At 33.6% G+C, this 25,982-nt stretch overlaps 1 protein-coding gene across 1 annotated transcript in view; it reads left to right on the top strand.

The window, feature by feature from the left end:
* Window positions 1-25,982, top strand: part of LOC129279271 (piezo-type mechanosensitive ion channel component 1-like) — a 113,062-nt gene that overhangs the window by 46,899 nt on the left and 40,181 nt on the right. The window contains exons 23-30 of the mRNA XM_064095657.1: window positions 286-365; window positions 6,705-6,826; window positions 7,688-7,802; window positions 15,194-15,247; window positions 16,165-16,266; window positions 17,148-17,314; window positions 22,131-22,279; window positions 24,123-24,179. Coding sequence (XP_063951727.1) covers window positions 286-365; window positions 6,705-6,826; window positions 7,688-7,802; window positions 15,194-15,247; window positions 16,165-16,266; window positions 17,148-17,314; window positions 22,131-22,279; window positions 24,123-24,179 — 846 coding nt within the window. The remainder of the gene's footprint in view (window positions 1-285; window positions 366-6,704; window positions 6,827-7,687; window positions 7,803-15,193; window positions 15,248-16,164; window positions 16,267-17,147; window positions 17,315-22,130; window positions 22,280-24,122; window positions 24,180-25,982) is intronic.

Genomic DNA, 25,982 nt, shown 5'->3' with positions numbered 1-25,982 from the left:
GGGACTTATTTGATGTTTGATGTCATGTCGTGTCATTGTCAGAATTTTGTTTTTCATTCAATATTTCCTATTGGAAATGTTGTGTGCATCAGCAAATGTGCAAGTAACTTCCATCTTCTAGATAATTAACATTTTCAATTACAAGGGAAATATTGGATTACATATGAGAGAATATTGCAATTATTTCATAGCAAACATGATTTCATTCATCTGCATGACTGTAATGTTTCAACTGTTCAGAAAGTATATATATCTCGATATGAACTTATGAACTTTTTTTAAAAGGATGAAGAGAATCAAAGAGAAGCAACTCAAGCTGACGAGTAAAAAGAATCAAACATGGCAGCCAAAGTCTCATGCAGAAGGTAAGCTTTCAATGAAAATGTACAGACAGATCTGCTTTAATTAGTCACCACCTGAAAATAATCAATGAAGACCACAAATTAGGTTTTCCATGAATTTTTTTACACATGGAAGTATGTATAAAAGAACCTTGTCCATAAAGACTAACTGTTTGTTTATAGTTACCGTATTTCTATTCTGTCTATCTAAACGGCTTTAAAACTGTGCCTCTGGAATATTGGTCCTACCTCTTTCTCAACTGGATCAAGATGGTGGTAAATTGAGGATGGTTTAGAAGTCATCCAGGATCCCTTTGACAGATTATCTCATCATCTACTTTCTCCCCTCTTGTGGTAATCAAAATCATTCATATCTTAAATGCTTGAAAGAGGAGAAAACTTAGTCAAATATATATGCTTGTAATGATCAATCAGTTAAAAGAAACTGTTCCTTTGTAAAAAAAAAAAAATTCAAATGTTATTTCCTGCTGTACTAGTAAAAAGAAAAATTATGAAAAATTGAAATCTGTCTGATTTATTACAAGTAATTATGTACATATTCATATATTTTCATGTACCACTACCAATTACATGTATGTAACACTTTGGCATGTGTATTGTGTCTTTTGTGGTCAATACTTTGTACAAAATGTGCTTGTTTTCTCTGATTAATGTTTGTCATTGAAACACTACACAATTGTATATCTATGCTAAATATATTGAACATGGACTGTACATTTTTTTTAATTGGATGACATATGTAGTAGGAGTATTTGTTGAAATGTCATATTTCTTGTCATTCAATCTAGTATTCTGCAACTTAAATCCTATCTTAAGTATATGTTGTAGTGAACTTTAATGAACAATCATAGTTGGTATTCAAAATATAGTCTTTATTTATAATTGGTATTGCACAATGTTGCACTTTTTCAGCCTTCTCTAAAATGTTTGTTTTTTGTAAGATGTGAAACACTATTTTTGTATTCTATAGAACTAATTACTGTATCAAATGAAGTCAGTTAATAAAGAATTATCTTCAGTATGTCTTTGCATCTAGGATGACTGATTTCAAATGCATGTGGTACTTGCTTAAATTCCTCTTGTTTGAATCAGTAGTATCAGGTCTGATTGTTGAGAAGTATAGTCATTACTTGTTTCACTATATTGTCACTAGATCTCGTGGGAGAATATACGTTTGATGTAATTAAATTCTACAGTGCGTATCAAATTGAAGTAAAATTATATATTTGTAATATTCCTGAAGCTTTTTCCACATTTAAACATGGGTACCGAACTCTTCAAGCAATGATATAACTGTTGAATTTTTTTTGGGCTTGAGTGAGCACCACTTTCTTTTGAAAAATTCATGAAAAATGACTTGTGCAGAACTTTGAAATAGTTATGTGAATAAATTAGAATTTAATCATGAAGAACACATGGACTTTAGCTAGGAAGATTGATTCAAAGATATCTTTTACCTTCTTAACTAGTTTCCTTGTCCAAAACATGTAATAGAGTGTCATTGCGCCCTCCCCCCACACACTCCAAGGCCATTGTGATATCTGCTTTACATGGAGCTGTGATTTATATCAAGTGACTTAGGTTTGATTTTCCTTCTGTTAATCATTGTCAGGTTTAGAAGAGTGTGGAGAAACCTATATTAAATTAAAGGTCAAGTCCACCCCAGTAAAATGTTGATTTGAATAAATAGGGAAAAATCAAACAAACATAATACTCAAAATTTCATCAAAATTGGATGTAAAATAAAAAAGTTATGGCATTTTGAAGTTTCGCTTATTTTTCACAAAACAGTGATATGCACAACTCAGCGACATTGAAATGGGTCAGTCGATGATGTCCGTCACTCACTATTTCTTTTGTTTTTTATTGTTTGAATTATACAATATTTCATTTTTTGCATATTTGACAATAAGGACCACCTTGACTGAACCATTTATTATTAAACAATGCTAATTCCACATGTTCAGGAAGGAATTAATAGTTGTTTCCCTTGACAATATAGAGAAAATTAGAATATTTCATATTTCACATAATAAAATACAAAAGATGTAGTGAGTGAATGACGTCATCAGTCTCTTCATTTGCATACCGACCAGGATGTGAATATAACTGTTTTGTGAAATTAAGCGAAACTTTAAAATATCATAACTTTCTTATTTTACATCCGATTTTGATGAAATTTTCAGTGTTATGTTTGTTGGATTTTTCTCTTTTTATTCAAGTCAACTTTTTGTTGGGGTGGACTTGTCCTTTAGATATAAAATGTAAACCTCCTGAAAATGATAAAAATTTAGTGAAAAAATGCTGGAAATAAACTTTTGTTTACATTCAGTCATGTTCTCAGATCCAGCTGGCACATAAAAATTAAAGGTTCTGCTTACCTAGGGTTAAAATGTTAATTTGGGTGGCAAAGTTGTTACAAAATTTTTTAATGTATCTGTTTTATTTCAATTGACTAAAGATGCAAAAGAAATGTGTGAGAAATGTACCACACGTTCAGTTTGTTTTCGCTTTTTTCCTTGACACAGCGTGAAAATGAGCATTTCTGCGCAAACTGATTTCTGCAAGCTTTACAAAAGTGGACAGTGCTCACTCAAGTATAACATTATGTCAAAATGTTTACTTTCACTTGATAGATGAGACCCGAACCCAAGAATATATGTGAAAATATTTCCATGTTGTATATTTTTCAATTCCCAGGACTTTTTCAAAGTGTTTTTTATTGATGTGCACTGTATAGTAAAAAAATAGTCCTATTATTTTTATGATACCCATGCACGAATGCATGCCTACTAACTCACCTTTCACAAACCTACCCCCATCTGGTTCCTGCTAGCAGAGATGAGACTTGACCTCACAGAGGAAGAACGATTGTTTAAGTTGTATCCATGGCGACGAGGCTTCGAGGGAAATGAGGGTAGGATAACAGGAAAAAGAAGAGGAATAAAAGACAGTACATCAGAGGAATGGATTGATAATGCATGTTTAGAGTCATCAACCTGGAACCTTTTTTATCTTTGATAAAGCTACCTTAGGATTGAGCCTCAAATCTTTGTCTGTTTTGACATTTATTGCATTTTTTTCTCTGCATTTTAAGAGAAAATAATAGAGGGAGAAAATTGTTAAAACAGATAAATTTTTCTCAACTGTGTGATCATACCACTTGATTACGGATATCATATTGGAATAGAACATAATTTTTCCCCCTTTTAATTGCCAACTTCATATATGAGGTAATATAAATAGAGTGAAATAAAGTAAATTCATACACCAACATCTCCGTAAAGTTCTTTAGCTTTAAGATCTAAAGAGGCTTTCAGGGAAAATGGCTTTAGTTGTTAAAGAATTAAAATCAGGATGGAATGTGGAAGCATATTTTTATATTATCCATGATGTTCTGCATTCTGTTTTCTATTATGCATGTAATATGATCTAAATCATAAAATATGATACCATGTTAGGTTTTATAATCTCAAGAAAAAAAGTGTATTATTGTATGAGATACAAATTCTGTACCCAACAAAAGAACGCAGTAGGCCTATCTGACATTTTTTATTCAAAGTTTACTTTTTTTCATAAAATTAGTCAGTAAACTGCCCTTTTTCACATGGCTTATCTAGTTTTCTGAATTTCTTTTGGAAATTTTGAGCGGATTAAAAAAACTTGGGTACAAGCAATGTAGATACTGCGTTTTTCAATGGAGAGGCAGAATTATATGTGTATAGACAGTATTTAGTCTTGAGATAATGATATTAATATTCAGGAGCGGATCTAGGGGGTGCTGAAGGTGCGGGCGCTCCATGGACAATTTTAAAGAAAAAAAACGGGGGAAAAAGAAAAAAAGAGGGAGAAAGAAAGAGAAACGTAGTGGGGCAAGAAAAAAAAAACTATATTATGTTATTTCATATTATATTATATTACATGAGAGATATTTTTTTCATAACTTTATGAAACATAATATGCTTAGGGCCTATGTGTTCATCACTCCTGGTGCTCGCATTATCTGTTTAATGAGATAAATGTTCCTGTTCAAGAGGATTAAATGGTACTAAAGCATCCCGTTTTTCAAGTCAATAGTCACAAAATATTACCTTGCACTTCAAGCTTTTATTATTTGATGTAGTGACATATGCTTCTTTTTCATGGCTGCTTAGAGTGATTGCCCAATTTAAAGGTCTGAATATAAAACATTTTCAGTCCTGCTTAGGTTCGCATAAGCGTATTGGTGAGATATGTCTGCTCTTCATGAATTCCTAAAAACAATCCTTAAAATGTCCCTTTTTCTGGTTTGTATATCAAAATATTAAGCTCGCAATTCACGCTCGTATCATTTTGTTAGTGAAATACGTATGGTCATAATGAATTCCTATAAATAAGCTTTAGAATGCCCCTCTTCAGGTCTGAATATCAAAAAAATCAAATCGCGCTTTGCGCTCGCAATACTGATTAGTGAGACGTATCATTTATATGATGACAATACCACAAAAAGTGCTTCATGTGTGTAGATGTAATTTATAAAAAAAAGATCTACTGACCAGGAAATAAATGGGAATGATTGGAATTGTTTTCCAGCCAGAAGACCCCTTCCCCCGTCTTAGCAAATGCTAGATCAGTAAATATGGGTATTCTTGACACATTGTACTAGGCCGTCCTATATGTTCTCCACCCAAAAAAAATGCTATTGTGACTTCAAATTTGGCCCCCTACGAAATCCTGGATCCACATCTGCAGATTGCCTACCCTAAAGCAAGAAAAAAAAACAAGGAATGAAAGAAAGGGAATATTACGCCGCCCGGGGAAAAGGAAAATGGAGAGAATGAAATTACTTCATTCAATTGCCCCCCCCCCCTAAAAAAATACCCATTTTATGCATTTGAAATGTATTTATATTATCTATTGCGTTTCCTTTAAAAAAGGGAGGACGAGAAAAGGGGAAAGAGACTACTGAATTTGTTATACAGTACAAAGAGTACCAAATTAACCCATTTATCATCGTTTTCGAAACATTGATTAAAAAAAATTACTTTTAGCGCATTGATTGAAGATGACAACAACCACATTGCGCCCAAATTAGCACCCCTTAAAAGTCCAACTCTGGATCTGCGCCTGGGTAGACAAAGTTAACATATAAAAATGTCATAACTACTCTTTACATACATGTTGTATCTCTAGTGATGCATAATTATGTTTGATCTTGATTTATTTATGCTAGTTGAAGAAAGGTCACAGCACGGATATATGTAAAAGTAGTTATCTATATACATGTATATATATTCATATAGTCACAACAGTTTGGACTGTAATTTAAAGCTGTAAATTTACTTCAATAATCGTGATGTATCCACCTACTTTAATAAATTTTGATCGTGCATCCGATGTAAATTAATTTTAATGTAAAATTGCAAAATTTATTCTGTAAAACTCATTTTCATTACATATCCTCCACTTCATAACTGTACTTTTAGGCACGCACTTTAGTAATGAATTGGAGTAGTGATAGTCAATCATAACACTTTTATGGCATACACATTTGTATAATCTAGTAATGAATTGGAATAGTGATAGCTAGATTTGGGGGGATTTACCAAAGCTAGAGACAGGCTTTACAGTGTATTAAAACACTGTGTTTAAAAAATATATGGTTCCTTTACCCTTTGAATCCTAAATTATTTGGGGCGGCCGAGTCCCATACCGTGAATTATTTGCACATATCGACCAAATTCACAAAGTCCCATGATTCAAGCCTCAACGGCATCTTCCCCCGCTGGTATCTGGCCCGGCTGAAGTTGCTAAGCTTCTTGGAGACCTAGTCTACCGACAGAAAATAATATGTTTCGTGTCTGTTTCAGGCTCAAAATCACTGCTTTGACTAAAGTCACATTCCCCATAGTCAGCAGGTGACTCTCTTTGTATTACGTTGTGTACTTCATCAAATGCGACAGAAGCCTCCGCAGTAGAGTAGCATATTTTGGCCATTTTGGATGCTAAAACTTTCCGAAATCTATACCAATCTTGACTGAAATTATGGACTAAATATCCCTACATGTACTGGAAAGATGACATCATTTTGAAAAGATCACCTGACATTTAAACCCATGTTTTTAAAGTCACATGGGTCTGGTCTATTGGGTATTTGTAAGTTCATTAGGGTTAATTTTTCTGGTTTTGTGAAAGAAGTTATTGATACTTGATAAAGAGATGAATTTATTGTTGATGACAGCACGCAGAAGAGTTTAACATTGATCTACAATCAAAATGAACAATGAAAGGTATGTTGTTGACTTTGTGTATTATGTGTTGTCATGGAAATGAGATGGTTATTTGTTTGTTACCATGTTATAGCTATCAGAGGAACAGGAGGTTATTACATGTTTGAGGATGTAGATGATGATGACCTGAGTGACCTGGAAGCAGAAGGCATCATGTCATCAGGAGAACCATCAAGTCCAAAGAATCCACTTCAGGTAGGTTCATGAAAAAGAATGTTTGATACAACAATGAGAAGAGTTTTATCCCAAATTAATCTCACATATTGGCAGTATCAATCAAATATGGCATTGTGGATAGTGTGAATTGAAAATATAATTCTCTTTTTTAAAAAATGGAATCAATTTTAATATACAGTTGAGGCCAAAATTTTACATACACCCATGGAATTCAGTGAAATTTGTTCGCTTGCCAAACATCGTAAGCTTTACTTATCTTCAGAAATATAAATTCTACCATGATGAATTGGGTATCAAATGAAAGAGTGTATTAAGTTCTTTTACATGATTGGGATGCCATTGGAATTAAATAATATTTCAGGTAGAATTTTCTTTGAAGAAAAAATAATATTTGTGCCAAATGTAATTCTATTGTTATATTTTCAAACATTGTTTCATAGAAATATATAAATGTCAAATTTTCAGATTTATATTACATTTTGTATCATGACATGTCACCACTGAACAAAAGAGTGTGATATAAAAAGTTTATGTTGAGAAATAACTAGCACAAATAAAAAAGTGTTATGTCAACTTTTTATTTTTAATTTGTCTAAAATATGAAGGTCTTTGGGGAAAATGACACCTAAATATTTTTCAGCTCCTGATGACAAAGCAATGTGATGAAGGGGCATGACATACTCCTTTGTTTGATATCAAATTTGTCATGATAGCACAAAGATTTTATAAGATATGATGTTTGGCAAGTGTCAGTTTTTCTTTGAATTTCCTGGGTGTATGTAAACTTCTGGCCTCAACTGTATATGACTCACAGGCTAATCATGTAACATGAACCACATACACCAGTCTTATTGTTTATATTCAACTCTCTTTTTCTAGCTTGCATTTCATGGTATTATAGAAGATCCCAAAAAAGCCATTCAGATTGATAAAGAACACCAAGCTGCTATATCAGGAGCAGAGGAGGATCCAGATGATCCTGATGCAGATGCAGGTCAGTATTATGTCTGGGGTTTGACTTTATTATTTTCATGAAATTGCAACTTGGTCTACAATCACTGTTATTTCTCCTTACTGTTTGGTCCCATTCCGCATTTGGTGATTTCAAGATCATTGTTGGTGTTGGTGTTGAGAGCATGAAAAAGGCTGCTGAACTGAGCTCCAACACTCAGCTGGGTTCAGAAGTTTGATACGGAATGTGTTATTGAAACATGTAGCTTATGACGTCACACTTCTGCCAATCATCCCAACTTCTTGTAAGAAGTCTTGTCGAATACATCGGTGAAAACTTGCAGGAATTTATAGTATGCAAGGTGTAAATCACTTTTAGAAACAGGAATTGTGATGTATTAAGCACAGATGATTTGCACTATCTTGACATCACAATTATGCCCATACTAGGGGTTGGTGAATCGGGGAAATTACATGTGGATCGTCGTTGACACCCGCTGTAATGCTTGGTTCATCAGACGGCATTTAGCACCATTGCTCAACACAAACTGCCAGAAATGAGTAACATTTATTGAGGTCAATCCCAACTCCAGCATCATATCAGATGTGATGCTATTGTTGGTGTTGCCACAACACCAACCTCATATTTCGTCACCATGCTTGAAATCACCCAATGTCTAAGGTTTGTCTATAACCAGTTTGTCTTTCTGACCATTTTCTAGTAATATCTACTTTCTGAAGAGGTTAATGTACACACATACAAAAGATACACAAAAATATTTATTTTGTCTCATTTGAGGATAATCGCTATGTTCAGGTACACAAATATCCAGTTGTGTAGCAAATACATCACTAAGACAGAACTTATATATTACTTCGGATGTTTATAATGAATTTTATTGATTTATTTTTATCTTGTAAGTGAAGTGTAGTATTATCTAACTTCCTTTATCATATCCTTATCTCCTTGTTTGCATCCATTTTACTTTGAAATGTGAATGTTTGTGGCAAAAATAAATGTACATTCTCTTAATCCCTACCCTTGCCATTGTTTATGATATGTTTGCTTGATTAATTTCACTTAAAAAATAAATTATTTGAATTCAACAAATCCAGTGATAATAAATGAACCTTTGTTCCATGTGATGTACATGTATTTAGTAATAATCTTCTTATAATCCTTTTCAATGATGTCTCATTGTTTGAAAATCCCTGATGAACATTGTCATCATCATTTTTTTTAATGATTTGCTCATCATATTGTTTAAACATGTGCTTGAAATAAATCTTGTTTCCCTACATATTTTCTGTGATGAGTTCCTAATTTGTCTATCCTCTTTTCTTTCTTCATATCATTTCTTATGGTGAGTAATAACCCTATCATACTTTTCAGCCATTTGCAAGTTCAAGATCTTTCTCTGACTAATCACATTTTAACCACAAAATCTTATTTCATAATTCCTGTTCTTTTTTTCATTACAATTGTTTTGGGGATATTTTTTTACAATCAAAATTGTATCATTTTTCTATTCAAAACATGAAAAAATCAAATTGCATGTGACATGATAAATAATCTAATTCGTTCCAAATTTGATTTAATTTTTTTCTCTTTTTGAGCTATAGATGAATTTTGATTTACTGAACTGTTTTGTTAAATGAATTTCAAAGGGATTTTTGCTATGATTATGAATCTACTCTCAGCTTGCAAGCTTTCTTTTAGTAATGATAATAATTATAACAACCCCTGTTAAGTATTACTTTTGTAAACATGAGTTGTAAGGTGCAATATCAATCGATGTATCATGTTCTTGGTTATATTTTACCATATTGAACTATTCATTGTAAAAATGCTTTTCCATTCCAAATACATTGAAATATTTAGAAATCAATTTTTTTTTTTTTTTTTGGGGGGGGGGTCAGACAATTTCTCACTATTTATTTTATTATGAATCAGTTGCATGAACTAATTTTTCACACATATTTACACATTCATCGGTTGTATATCTGCTTTCTTTTTATTTATGTGAATGTTGAACTTCCTTTATTTCATTTATTTCTTTATTTATATTCTTTCATCCCATTGTTAGATATTAACTCTTTGCCCAACAAGACAAACCTTTCATGTGCCACAATTTTCAAGGTGCAACCTTAAGTGGGGTTTTGTATGGATTTTGCTAAACTCACAATAGCTTTTGATTGGTTTATTGTTAAGAGAAGCTTTGTGTGTACATGTACACTGTTCAATGAGATGCACACTCCACTAAAATAGACCTAAAGAGGTACACCAGGCTGAAAATTATTATATCTAAATAATTATATGGGTCAATTTATGTTTTGACCCCAAACAAATTGCAATAAATGCTTTCTGGTTCTATTTGACATCAGGAATAACATGCTAAAAATCTACCAAAGTCCGCATCCTGGAAAGTGGTTATTTTTCAAGATGGCATTCAAGATGGCCGACATTCAGTGGAAATGGACATAACTCACTCATGATCCACCCTAGAATCCTATTTCAGTGCATATTCCATGATCTAGGGGGTAAAATTATTTGGTGAGTGACTATAAGCACTCCAGTGTACCCCAAAAATCAAAGATGGCGCCCCAAATTGCTGCCGTAAGCTAAAAATTCACAATTCATCTATTACATAAGTAGCTTTAATTTGGTTTCTATTCAATTGTTTTAAGAGTGAAGTAATACATGTACATTTGGACAAGTTACAAGGACAGCCAGTGGTCTGATGTGTCCAAAAATTTAAGATGACTTCTGGAAAGAGAGTTAAAAATGGCTGCTGATACTTAAAACAGACATAGCTCATTTCCAGCCTGCTCATTTCATATCTGCCTGGGAGATATTTTGATGATAGTATCTAAAACCATGATTTCAATGGTGAAATAATAAATTGACATCAGTTTTCTCATCGGATATTAATGAATACATGAATAGAAAGTTCTGTTTCACCGAAAAAATTTCAAAATCTTAAAATGTCTTATTTTTTATTCCTTGTCTGATTTTGATATTTCCAGTGTTATGTTTGATTTTTCTCTTTCTGTTCATGTCATATTATTTTCAGCCTGGAGTACCCCTTTAATGCACTCTGTGTGCATTGGGAATGAAATGTGACTTGAGTCAAATTTGGCATTCCACTGTATATTAAAGTGGGCAAAGAGTTAGAAGGGATATAATCCACCCCTAATTGCATGAAATGATTATAAGCATGGGAAATATGTAAAACTGCCATTCGATGTAAACATCATGATCAATTGCTACAGTGGGAGGGGAAATGAAAATAAACACTGATGTAGATTCTATTTTTATCATACCATTTTATTAATATTGCACATGAATAGAAATCAAACTTGGTAAGTTTAAATATTTTTTCATCAGTGCAAGTACATTTCTTTTATTTCTGTATGAATAAATTAGAGCAAAACTTTGCAGTTTGTATGATTGCATGCAATGAAAGCGGTTTAGAGATCCTTGAGTTATTCATCAATGCTCTGTTCGAAATATGGCTTAGTGGAGCGGTGCAATAATCAGCCCATTTTATTTTGTGGTGATCTCGAGAATGCTCTAAAGTAAACGAGTGTACCTGAAACCGATGAGAAAGTATCGCAGTAAAACTGTCATTATACTCTTGCAAATGACCATGAAGCTGAGCAATAGTTAGGTTTTTGAAAAGAGGAATAGTTTCGTCGACTGTCCATGTCATTTGTTTTATTGTTTTTTGGGGGGTAAAAATATGAAAGAAATGTCAGACGACTTTCTGGTAAAAAGTTGAAATAAGTAGGCCTTAAACCTAAATCTCCCAGGGTATTTCGATTCTTGTCATTCTGGGGGGGGGGGGGGCATTATGACCCCCTCTTAAGATCTCAGCCACGGATTGCACGATCACAACGAAAATTTGCATAATGGTAGAGAATGACGTAATCTACGCAGTTGCATTGGTAAATTTCACTGAATTCATATATTTTTATTTTATATGAATTAATTATGCTAATTTATTCATGAAATCATACTTTTTGCTCTGATTCACTAAATAATGCTCCTAGAATGCTATTTTTTATGAAAATATTCTTTATAGCATTATTTCCTAACAATTGTGAATGAAAAAAATTCTGGTACCATGACCGATTTCTTATGTATTTTATTGTTTTTTTAATTTCTTATGTATTTCTGTGTTTTTTACTTTTTGTTTTTTTATTGTTTTTACAATGGAAATCGTTCCAGACTTAATTCTGATCATGAACAAGGCAAAATTGATTAAGTTTAAACAGTAAAAGTAGAAATAATGATACATTTATGAATTTTGGCTAAATACACAATTTGCATTGGATTTGTACATGAAATCACATTTATGAGCAATTTTGGGTCTGACATGCTTTTACATAATGTTGTGTAATGTCGTAACGGCGTACCCGGGCGTCACAAATTTGGTCTCAAAATTTGCGCGAGACTGAAAGTAAAAAGTCAATGAGCCGCGAGGTCAAAAAAATTTGCGCAGTAGATATGTCGCGAAAATTGTCAAGGGGGGCCCCCCCCCCCCCCGGGAGAATTAGGATTAAACAACTCTAGTTTTTGCTTGGACGAAATTGGAATAATACCAGAAAACAATCAAAGAAACTTTGCCATGGAAAATTAATTCTGAAAAGCCAAGCATACGGATATGTCTGGAAATAATCCAACTCATCATGACAGTCAACCCTTAAACTTACCAAGAAACATTGTATGACGCAATGACCTCATCACCAAACTTCAGTCTCATGTACTCACTTTGTTGTGTGTTCTGAAGTGGGTGAAGCTCAATCATTTCATTGCTAGTGTTAGTGCAGTGACGCTGCCGTAGCCTGCAAAACCCCATCCATGTTAAACTTGGGAACTTTTTTTTTTTTTTCAGGATAAATTCAAATTATAATTCTAAACAAGCCTTGAAAATTTGGAGAGAATTTTGTAAACAAATGGCAAAATATAAGCAGATTAATTTTCTTTGAAAAAAAAAAAAACCTCTGTCTCCTCTTGCGTGGATGACGGTTAGATATTCAAAATGTTTTTGGTGTAATTTCTGAGTCCATTGCACCACTCTGCTGGGCCTGAATAGAGAATATGTATAGCACTGAATATTTCATTAAAATTAGAAGTAGTTTAAGATAGATTTGTCATTCTAAAGTTTTGCTTATTTGCATGAAAATAATTATATGCACATCCTGGTCGGTATTATCCGAGGACAGATATCCAAGTGCGAAATACCTTATGCTCCATGTTGCAATACTGCCCACAACTTAAGCTATACTTTAGCTTTCCCTTGAAATAGCTAGTTTGTTAAAGTGTAGTTTAAACATTTGTTTGTGTGAACCCTGAAAAGAAATATTCCTTAACTTTCTATTATGGTCAGACCAGCCCTAGCAACCACCTACATAGAAGGACAAACTGCCCATAAACACTGCATTTTTTTCTTTCTTTGTTTCCCTTCAACATTGAATTATGTATCTGTTTATAAAGAAAACCTAATCATAAAGAACATCTTTCTTGTCTCCCTTGAGTTTACTCTGTTAAGATAAAAAGGCTACATTCATACAACATGAGTGTCACAACGTGATGAATGCAAGCACAATTCAAGTGGCCATTATTATTCTTATTATCATTATAATTGTTGCTGTAATTTTAATGAAAAAGATATTTTTGAAAATGCTGCCTAAACTGATTGGTATTGTATTTATTTTGTTTCATTCCCATTTTTTTTAATAGTTATCAATGTACTCTACATATTGCCTATTAAAGAGTGACATACATTATGTAGAATTATGTAAATTGTATGGTATTATATCTATTCACAACACATTTCTTTTAAGTTTTGTTATTGCTTTTTATTCATTCACTTTGAACTCTATTCTTCTTGAATTGATGACTTTGTTCCTAGACTCTGAGTCAATTGACTATTTTTGTTTCCATTTGATGATTTTGTGTATCATTTTCAATTTTATATAGTTCTCACTTCGTACACTTTCCTCCTATGTGAATATATCATCATTTGATTATTATGTTATCACTGTTCAACATATTATTACATAAATCTCATTTTTGTGGTTGACATTATAATATCATTAGTCATTACATACTTGTTAGCTAAAATTTACATCATGGTATATCATGCATGAAATTTTGACGGAAAAAATGTTGCTAACAAAAGCATAGATTTATCTATGATTCTGGAATGTTACAGTTAGGAAGGGTTTATTAAAACCAAAGACCCAGACCAGAGCTAATAATGAAATTGACAAGTTGGAAATATGTAAGCTGAAAGTACATTCACCACTTGACAGCTGAGAATTTGCATAACAAAAATTCAAATTAACTGGTTCCAACAATGGCTTTATTGCGCTTCTCAACGGCCTCAATGCCGTGACGTCATGTTGTGGTCATGGATTGTGAACCACCTCGTTTTTTCAATTTTGTCAAGAAAAATATGTAGTGCTCAAATGGATGGAAACCCACATCTGTTCACTATGTTTTTGTGATTTCTTTGTTTGGCTCTTATTGGGCATAAAATCTTATGTCAAGAAAATTTGTTACATATAATCTGAATGCAGATAGACTTGGCAATGTGCACCAAATAAGTGGGAAATAAAATATAGCAAAAACTAGTCCAAAATTTGAGATTTAATCAATTCAAACTTGAGGGAAAAGATATTTATGATATATCTATATGATAGAAGTGAAAAAAATAAAATGCATATTTTTGAATGCTGAAAAATCACCCATTTTTTTTCTGTGTACAAACCTATGGAGTCACAACACTTCTAACACAACATTAAATCACAATCTTGAAGCACAGGAAAACCTATTTTTGAATCCTGATTATTGGAGATATTTTGAAGCAAATTACTCAGCTGGTAAGTGGTAAAAATTGAGTTACATACCATTTCCAGTGTATTTTATAATTGAACAAAGTATTGTCAATTAATTTCAACATTTTTCATTTATTATCCTTTTCCAAGAAATGAAACTTGTATTGTACATTATGAAAAAGATCTTCTAACAATAGGTTTAAAGTAAAGACAAAATAATTATGTTTAAAGTAGTTAGTAGGGGCAAAATGAACATTGGAGTACAGCCCCCATGAATAACATTTTGTTAATATTGTTATATAGGACTTCTTGCTTTATTTTTTGCCTTTAAATGATTAATTTCTATTACTGCAACATGGTAACATCAGTAATCTGTTCAATATGACCTCACATATGATAATGTATCTTCAAATATTGTAAGTATACGTTGCTACTCATTTGCTTTTACACATTGCACCAATTTTTTTGTGATGGAAATGCAAACCAATTACATGGGACTGTGTAATCTTATTGAATAGAAGCATACTGGTATTGATTTTTTATATTTGTTTTAAAAATGATTAAATTCTTTTATAATTTTGTATACAGTTTCATATTCAACAGCTGTCAGTGGTGAAGGAGGTGATAAAGATCGTTTTAAAGGTAAGATCATCATTATTATTATCGGCAGCGTATCCCTTCAGAAAAATTTGAAACCTGTGTAACGGTTTGGTAAAGGATCAATAATTATATTGTATTGGATGGCTCAGAATGGAATACAAGAAATATTCCAAGAGTTCGGGAAAATATTCCACGAATTGCAGATGAGTGGAATATTGGCCCTGACGTGTGGAATATTTCTGGTATTTCATGAAATAAAGCCATCCAATATAATTATTATCATCTATCCCCCCCCCCCCTTCCCCCAAAAAAATAAAAAATAAAAAAAGAGGGAGCAATTTGATTTAACAAGTCATATCACTTATCACATGAATGGCATCATGACTTCATAGGATCAATTTTGGTCGTTATGACGTCATTGAGTGTAGTTGTGCTCAATGCTGCGCATCGCATTGCTTTCATTGTTGTACGCGTTGTATATTTCACGCATTCACGCACACACCCTATACTGTTGAATAAGCTCTCATAATCAATAGCAAATTTTGTACAGGAGTCTATTGGATATTTGTTGGATTTTGGTCCTTTTTAGGGATACGCTCTGATACTGCACGGGCAATTGATGCACACCAAAATACATGTTTTTGATGCATCACTAGAACACTCTATACAGATGATAATATGAATTATTCCGGAGTTATTCAAATCTTACATTAGTGATTCTTGTAAAAACTTGTATATATAAGTTTTGGATATCGAGCACCCTCTCTTGGTAATGTTTTTATTCTTAAAATGTATTTTGACCTACATGTAAGCTTTAGTCTATATTGTTAGTATCTATTATGCACTGTTGTAAATTCAGGCAGCAAACTTACTGTTTAGGGGAGAATAGACTATTGTGTCATCCCCCACCTTAATAGTATGACATCACATATTTACGTTGTGCTAATATTTTTGTTCAGATGGGAAAGGCCGTGTGGATGAGGCCCAGGATGATGATGAGACTGCCACTAGAGGGAGCTATGCAGATGATATTGAGATGGACCAGGATGAAGAACCTGAAGGTATCGACAAATCCAATTGAATTCGTTTAAATAATCTATTGAATTTCACCTATGTGGGACAGAAGTATTTGACAGGCATCCTTTCTCAATTCTTAGTTTGTAATTGATCAAAATCATGTTAAAGCCAGTTTACCACAGCCACAAAGAACAGCACTAGCTCAAATTATACCTTGGTTTGCTTGATCCTAACCAGGGTGCAACATTTTAATTAGTAGTCATTTGATCCAAACTTACATAAAAGATAAATGATTTTGACTACTTTTGGCAACATTAATATCAAAATATTTACCAACAAAGTATGCTTCTAAGCTTTCCATAATTCCTTTTCCCGACATTTCACTAAAGATTACATGTAAATAATATCAGAAGTTTCACACTAAAATTCACAGTATGTATCTGATAAAGTCTATCCAAATGCACATATAGTACATGTACCCCTGTGACAAGAGAGTAACTATGTGGTAGGATTGCTTGGATTTTAGTTCCCTTGAGAGCACGGGGCATTTCCTTAAGTGGCTTGTCTGTGATTTCCATCTTTTAAACTTGATTTTATTACTTGTTATATCATTACATTATTCTTAGATCACATGATCATGGTCAAAGGCCATTTTGGGTCAATTATAGTATTTTATCATCATATGAATGTATTATTTTGTGAATAATTATTCAATAGCTGTTTTCAAAGTCAGCATTGTTGCTATATTGAATCACGTAATGCAGGCGAGATGGCCAGTGGCAATCCACTTGTGTTTTTTTTTAATTCGGCAAAAAAAAAAAACAATGCATGTCTCACTCAGGCCTCATCCTGCATTATGCTTGGAGAGGTTAACATTCAGATAATTTTACCAATTAAAAAAATTAAATTATCCATTGTATAATAGGTACTGTTGGAAAGATCAAGAGTGCCCTGGCCCTGACGTGGCTGATCTTCCTGCGTTCTGTGGATACTTTGATACAATTCTTGGATAACATCTCAAAGGAGTACCGCTACGTGGCCAAAGAATTAAAGAAGCTGACCACTGAAGGAAAACGAAGGAGAGCAATGAAAGTAAAGTGATGTTGTTTCTTGCCAGTGATAGAATAAAGATATAATACTCCAAAATTGTATCAATGTTATGGATGGTAGCAATACTCTCATATTTCTTTTTATTTTATGACTTGAGAATTCTACTAAATGAATTAGGCATCATAAATCTGATTTCATTGTTCATAATGATAGTAATAATAAGTATGATTTATGATGCCACAAATTCAGTTTCTCAAATTCAGTGCTCAAGTTTCAAGAAAGAAAGAAGAATAAAAACTGTATCATTGAACTATACACAACAAAAAAAGTAAGTCCCCCCTAAATCAAAATGCTGTAACTTTTGAATGGAATAATTTTGAGATATAATATTTTCAAGGTAGTTTTCTACACTCATTAAGCAACTCCGGGGGAAAACTGAGATTGATCGGTTGGGTCATTCATAAGTAATCAAAGATTGAATTAAAAATGACCAGTTTTGAAAGTCACAAGAGTCGTTTTTCAGATTGTACAAATACAAAGTAGGGCAAAAGTAGTTTTTTGGTGAATTTTATGGTGTTAATGCCATTTTACTATCCATCAATTAGCCACTCCACACTAAATTTTGATAACGTATGTTCATGGTTGAGTGAGCACAATTTTTTTTTTGGTGACATATCATCATACATTTGTAGGGGTTTATGGTAGTATCCTCTTTAACTTGTTAAAACATGTTAAAATTGGAAAATGTTAGTGGCTCCCCTCCCCCAATTACTTGGCCCCTCTCCACTTTCAAATTGTGGCTTCACCACTGATTTCTCCATAAATTCTACTGATCCTTAGAAATTATTAGGAAAAGATTGCATTTACAGAGCTGCCAACCATTACGTTTTTGCCGTAATCATTACGTTTTTTCATTCAAATTACGGCATTATGGTTTTTCTTTTCAAATTACGTTTTTTGACAATTTTGATAATGTGTGTACATAATTGTAGGTATGTGGAGTGAGTGTTGAGCCCGAGATGAGCCTGGTACTTGCGCGTGCGTAGTCGACCGCCGGCCGGTTTTCCAACGCACTTTAATAATTTGATAGCGTGCACGTACATATACGTTAGTTGAATATGCGAGCGGCATGCATGGTACGAATCACGATGTATAGCGACTGGTAAATACGTCTGTAAGGATGATGACGTCATCCAAGATGGCAACTTACGATAACAAATGAAAGGATCGAGGATGATTATGTTTTGATCATCATTTGAAAGGAAATAACAGTAACTGCGGTCTAAGGTACGATATTTCTGAATTTTATATATTTTATCTTAAATTTGCATGTAATTTCTTTCCTATAAAGTGATGTTTTATGTACAAAAAAACGATCCGAAAATCAGATTTCCGCCGAATGTTAGATCTAACTTTACTGCTAATACGTTGTCTTTACGCACGGGCCAACACTCTTCAGGTGAGTGGAGCCAACGTTTGTTCTTGCAGCGCAGAGCGAGGAGTACGATGAATTGGGTAGGGTAATTCCCCAAATGTAGTAAGAGAAGAGTCCATTTGTAATGGAGGGGGATTTGGAGGTTTGAGGGAAATTATTATTCCATTTGCAAAATTTTACAAAAATACTCATCATATATATTAAAGATTGAATCATCAAAAGATATTTTTCATATACTTTAAAATTAATTGTAGTGAAAAAGAAATGAAATTTTGAGGCTATTTTCTTGAATTGATTAATATCAATTCCCTTCGGATAACGGTTCTGTCTGGTTAATTTTCATCAACTCGTATCAAACAAATTCGATGAATTCGGCTTTGAAAAGACCTGGAAAGCTCTTCATTGTCCCCTGAAGTATTAATTCTGGGTGATATTCAACATTTATTGATAGTTTCACATGATTTATACTAGAGAGATGTCCTACTGCCTTTGGAATTCATTAAAAAAGTCGGCACTTTAGCATTCAGTTTAGCAGGAATGGGAAGATTTCTTCCCCGGTTCTGGCGGCCTAGATGTCTGCTCGATAGTGCTGTCACTGCTGGGGATGATTGAGTGTGCGTGCAGTGTGATTGAGGCTGAGCTGTGCACATCGTGAAGTGATTTACGATGGGACTTTTGTGGAATGATTTCAACTTCTTATCTACATGTATAGATCTATTTGAATTTTAGATTAGATTGATTTATGAATAATTTTTCTATATTTGTGGAATGTTACATGTACACTTCCATTTTATGACACTTTAATTTTAAAGGGTAGGCCTACTGTTTGGCAAAAACAATGTTACTTGGGCAGAGAAGTCTGAATTGATGTCAATTTTTTTTTTATTTCTCTTAGTCTACAATTTGGTAGTTTTGTCAGGAAACTCAACATAAAACAATGAATTATTTTAGAAGTGGAAAGGAAGCCCCAGAAAAATGGAGCCCTAAAAATGTTCACTAGAACTGATTTTGGTGCCCCTGAAAGAATTTTTTCTCGACAGATCTTCACTTTGATAAGTGCTGGAGTAGGTTGCACTACAAAATGAAAGGCCTACTTGTCATTTTTAGAAAAATTTGCCTAGGTTCCCATTTGACTAGAATAAAAGTGGCCTTCATGCCCTTTAGAATGGCCTTGATACCCCTTGAAATTTTGGGGCATCCAAGGCCACTTTGCCGGTTGCCCCAAGCTGAAAGTGCCCATTTAAAAATGGCCTTGCCCCTCTCAATTCTTAATTCAAGCCCTGCTACTGACTTAATTAAAGTTGGTAGATTATATCAAACGGCCCAAGACTAAGGGTCCAATTTGTAACACTCCGTTACTTAGCCCAGACTAGGCCTAGAGATTAACTTTTTTTAAATTGTTCACTGCATACATACTTTTTGCATTGGATCTTTGTCGCATGTGGTTTTAAGGTTCGTTTTAACACATTCCTTTTTTTTGTTGGAAATTCCTTTTTTTGGCCATAATGATTCCTTTTTTTGCTTGCACAAGGTTGGCAGCTCTGCATTTATGCAGTAAAAAGAGTTGGGAAAAGAATACTGTTATGCAGTTAAAAGTGTATTTATTTCCATGAAAATGTGTGGTGATAAAACTGATGGATGATAAAAACAACAGCAATTAAGTAAAATTTGAAACCGAATTTGCCCCCAATATTCACTTTATAACCCCTGAAAATGAGTCTGTGACATTGAAAATGCCCCTTTCCCCCCTATGATGCGTGCTCACTCATCCATGAATAAACAAATCAATTTCATTTTTGCATAGAATTATACCCAGAGGTTGATAAACATTACTGCCAAATGATACTGCTAAAGACAGCTTTGAAAAAAAAGTTCCACCACATTGAATAAAGGGTTACTTTTTCCCAAACATATGCACCCATAGTGTACACAATGTCTATGAGAGAGGAACTCAGAATTTCAACAAAAGTGAAATAAGGGTTTGTTTCATGGACGGTTTTTGTTACTTCTGCCAACATTTTTTTCATGAAACTTCGCACATGGCTTCAGTGTGACACTAAGCAAATGGCGCGCACACCAAATAACCATTCGAGTGGGGCCAAGGCCTTGAACTTTCTTTTCATTTGCATAATTTTTTTATCTTGTGTGCTCACTGAAGCATCAAACATCGGGATTTTCATGAAAATCAAATCAAATGAACTATGCCAAAAGGTTTGTAAGGGATATCCATAGTTTGCAATTGATTTTTTCCAATAACGTAAAAACAAGCTAATCACATTCCACATGTTCATTCAAGCATGAATGTTTAATTAAACGCCTTTGAATCATTGAAGCATGTTAATTTGTCATTAACATAACGAAAGAGGTTGAGAAAAGATCATTTCAGTTACCAAATTGAAACAATATTTTGGAATGATATTTGAAAATCGTATTTTTTGTTTTCATTAAATGTTCATTGAACCGTGAATTGATGAATATTGTTGAAGATACTCTTCCCAAAAGTAATTGTCATCATATTTGATCATTTTTATCGATAGAAATGTGTAAAAAATCAAATTATAGCAAATTTTGACTGTGTTTATTCAACCGTGAAATTTTGCAAAAAAAGTGGTATCATCTTTTAGAAAGTACCTTTTACAAGCTCTCTGACTATTTTTCATGATGAGAATGTGGAATTCATTCCAATAAACTGGAATCAAAGTGATGATATTTTGCTTGTGACTTTTAAAAAGTGACAATTTTTCCTTCTGGCAGTGCTCACTGAAGCATGACATAAAATACGTGGTTCAGAAATTATGGGTTTGTTTTAGGGGGGACTTACTTTTTTTGTTGTGTATAGATAATATAATGTAATTTAGTCCTCGGGCCATTAAGTTATCTTGGGAGTAGTTGTTTGTGTGTGTTTCCCTCTTGACAAACAAACCATAAGGTCAACATGTGGAATGTATAACATGGGAATATTAGAGACTTATTGATTGGAGGTCTACTGTTGGACTGATTATAAAGTACCGGTGCATCATTATGGGCTGTTTTATGTTCACTGTATACAAAGTTTAATGGAGTGAAGCATGCCAAAACTTGACTGTTGGTGCCTGACATATTTACTGTTCAAAACAATGATGTGGATTTTCCCCTAATCACACATTTCTCCAGAATAGTGGACAGTCATTGTGTGTTTGCGCCTTAACTCTTCTGAATTTGTATACCTTAAACACTACTATTAAGCTATCAGTCCATGAGTGAATACATGTATCAACATTAATGTCTTATTTAGGAAATCAAGTTAAAAAGACCAATTCAAAATATTACCATTTCCACTTCCATGTTTTTTTTTTTAGATCAGGCTGTGTTGTAATCAGAGTTGAAATGAAAAAAATTGCACCTCTTAACTTGTAAATACATGTTTTACCTCATGATACATAGAAACACAAACCTGCAGAGCTCCAAGACATGTCTGGTAAGGAAAGTGAAAAAGAAGAATTAGAGACTAAAGGAACAGAAGATAAACAGGCAAAAGATGGTGCATCAGGAAGTCCTGCTGATGAGAATGAATCTCCAACAAGGGATATCAGGTAAACAGAGAATGGGATTGTATTGATATGCATTAATGTAGGTTGTTGCTTATTAATGTTAGCAGAATTGAGAAAGTTGTCTTGTCTTATAAAGTGTTATACAGTGTAAAAATGACTACTAACACTGCATGTGGCTGGACAATGATTTTAAAGAGTGTGCTTGTGTACAGTGTGTGCCTCAAAAATATAGTTACAATGTTGAAATTAAGAAATAAGATATTTTGAAAAATTAGGTCATGCAGTTAACTTTAGACAAAGATATTTAGTTTCTTGTTTTATGTTTTGGGGTTATCCTTATTGATTTGGTGCCAATTGTTATGAGAAGATGTTAGATAGGAACTAATGATAGCATTGGATTATACGCTGCTGTTATACAGTGTTTATTAAAAAAAAAGATTACACTTGGAAATAATCCTATAAAATATGTTTGTACATGTAATACCCTGAAGCATTTTCCACATGTATACTTTGTTTTTTTTTTCTTTAATAAAAATGACGATATGACTGTCGGCAAATCTTTCCACTTGAGTGAGCACCCTTTACTTTTAAAAAGATTGTGAAAAATGATTTGCGCAAAACTTGGGAATAGCATTAGGGTATAGAAGAAGACATTAATCATGAAGAGCACATAGCCTTTTAGCTAAGAAGATTGATTTGATATTTTTACCTTATAACTTGTTTCCTTGCCCAAAACATTCCCTCTAGCACCAAGCCCCCATGTACAGCAAGATTACTCATTTTTTCCACCATTACACAGCATGAAAATTGGCGTATTTGAGCAAACTGATTTCTGCAAGCTTTCCAAAACTGGACATTGCTCACTGAAGCATAACATTCTGTCTGAATTTTTACTTTCATCTGATAAATGAGACCCAACCTCAAGAATATATGTGTAAAATTTATTCCCATGTTGTATCTTTTTCAAAGTGTAGACTTTTTATTGATATGCACTGTATTTAGCTATGTTTGAATTACTAATTGCAAAGAAAGTATGGAAACTAATAATATCTTATACAGGAAATAACTTATTTTTGAGAATGATCATTTGTGTGATGCTTAGAAGAGATGCCATTTACTACGATGTCATTTTTTGTAATTTGATGTCTTCTTCCAATAACAAATATTTGGAAAGGCTGTTTTTAATGATTAAAAGTTTTTAAATGTGCTTTTGTGAATATGACTGTATGTGCTCTGCTTTTGTGTGTATAATTGCACTGTAAAAATGTAAGTGTCTATTGTAAACTATCAAGGAAGTTTTGTACAGGTAAATAGATGTAAAGTTTTGACTAAATATATGAAGTACATTGTGATGGACATTTATTAGGAAGTTTCAATTTGACTTTATGTTTTTGCTTACTAAATGTTTGGACACGATGCACTCTTATAAATGCCTGATTTCTAATATTAATACAAAGAAAAGAAAGTTTATAAAAGAATTTACAAAGCAAATGGCATGCTCCAATCATTCACAATACACATTATTCAAAATTTTTTATCAAACATTTTCTAGCTTTTCATTTGGTTGTAATGACATAATTTAGTCATTATCATTGGAGTTTAATGGATTAGTAAATAAAAAACATGAATCATATGCTTTCCATTTTATTTTTACTAGGCTTATTTTGATTTAGCCATTGGTGTCAGATAAAATATTGTTTTAAACACTGCCTTATTATCTTTGTTTTGTTTGTTTATTTTGTGGCTGCATGAAAATTTGTCTTCATTATTTTGCTGGCTGTTTATCTTTGCTGTCATACCCATTCTACACACCCCTGATCTAAAATGCCACGCCCCTTTCTCTGCACCCCTTCTTACTGTTCCGCCCTTCTTGCATGGCTTGCAGAGTATCCATCAACCCTGAGCCTACGTCCGAAGTGATATTTCAGAAGTTCATGGAGAGGTGAGAGTTCATGCGTAACGCTGCATTGTCTCCAGAGAGTTTAGTAAATCAGATCATTAATGCTTAGCTGGGCTAAGAAAAAGGTTGTTTATTTCATATTCACAAAATTGTACCTGATCCCTTGCAGCCTTGCAAGCAAAAGCTTACCAAAATCATGGACTTACTACAACTGGACATTCAATGAGCAAATTTTATAACCACCACATGTTTTCAGCTGTCAAAATTGCTGACATACTCTTAACTTTCTCTTTATGCTGTTCTATGACCTTGCCTGCGGCGCGTGTTTATACAACGCTCTTGTGAACCCGCTGATCATCACCAAGAAATCACCGGCCCTCTTTCGGCCAGACGATCATTGTTCCAGCTCTGATCGTTCTGTTCACGGGAAAGCCCCTGCTTCATGTTACCCACACTGCAAATCGCTCTTAACATCTGGTTTTCAGTGCACGATATTATGCCATTGACATTGTGCGATTGTTGTCTGATCATCACAAAAAATCTGGTTAAATTTTGTCAATCCTGTAAAAATTTTACGTCCATATCTAAATCACTTTTCGAGTGAAGGTTAGTGGGAATTACGAGGAAAGGATTTTTAATGTCTTTCCGCACATGTTTCCGACGAATTTTCTCTGCAATTTTTGTTGTAGATATTCTGATCTTCACAGTGATAGCAATGCAGTCTTTGAGCGGTTGCAAGCGATGTACTGTAAATCCAAAGCTGTTTTCTTATTTTCTGCAATCATTTTGACGGAGCAAGCGTTTGCTGCTGTGTGTACTTCTTTTGGAAGTGAACAAACAACATTGCAATGTGTGGAGCAATGCACAATTGATTTCTGCTGCCCATCTGTGACAGCGTGTATTACGGCCTGCTTGATGAGCGTCAGCTTTTGCGCTCTGTTAGTAAAAGGATTAGTGGCTCGAAGAAGAGGATTCGTTGAATGTCCAGTTGTGGTAGGTCCATGCCAAAATCAGGTTAAATTGTGATTGTGAAAAAAAGGAAGCATTCCTGTTTCCTAATTTAATTACATCTTATCTGGGCCATTTTGTTCTTAGGGATTTAAAAGTTTTCCTTAACAATCATCATCATCATCATTTATTAAGGAAAATAATTTTAAATGTACATTCCTTTTTGTCTCACCTGCATAGCAGAGTAAGACTATAGGCGCCGCTTTTCCTACAACGGCAGCATCAACATAAAATCTTAAGCGAAAGTTCAGTTTTTGAAATATATGGACCTAGTTCACGAAACTTGAACATAATGTTAATCAAGTATTACTCAACATCCTGCCTCAGTTTCAGGTCACATGACCAAGGTCAAAGGTCATTTAGGATCAATGAACTTGGACCATGTTGGGGGAGTCAATATTGAAATCTTAACCTAAGGTTAAGTTTTTGAAATGTCATAACTAAGAATGTATACGGACCTAGTTCATGAAACTTGGCTATGAGGGTAATAAAGTATTACTAAACACCCTGCCTGAGTTTGAAGTCACATGACCAAGGTCAAAGGTCATTAAGGGTCAATGAACTTTGGCCAAGTTAGGAGTATTTGTTGAATTACCATGATAACTTGAAAGTATATGGATCTGATTCATATCATATAAGAGGATATAAGAGTAATCAAGTATCACTGATCATCCTGTGCAAGTTTCAGGTCAGATGACCAAGGTCAAAGGTCATTTAAGGTCAATGAACTTTGGCCAAGTTGGGGGTATTTATTGAATTACCATCATAACTTTGAAATTGTATTGGTCTAGTTCATAAAACTTGGACATAAAAGTAATCAAGTATCACTGAACATCC

This window comes from Lytechinus pictus, chromosome 2, assembly GCF_037042905.1.
Source record: "Lytechinus pictus isolate F3 Inbred chromosome 2, Lp3.0, whole genome shotgun sequence".
Taxonomy (NCBI): domain Eukaryota; kingdom Metazoa; phylum Echinodermata; class Echinoidea; order Temnopleuroida; family Toxopneustidae; genus Lytechinus; species Lytechinus pictus.
This window is presented reverse-complemented; position numbering and strand designations above follow the sequence as displayed.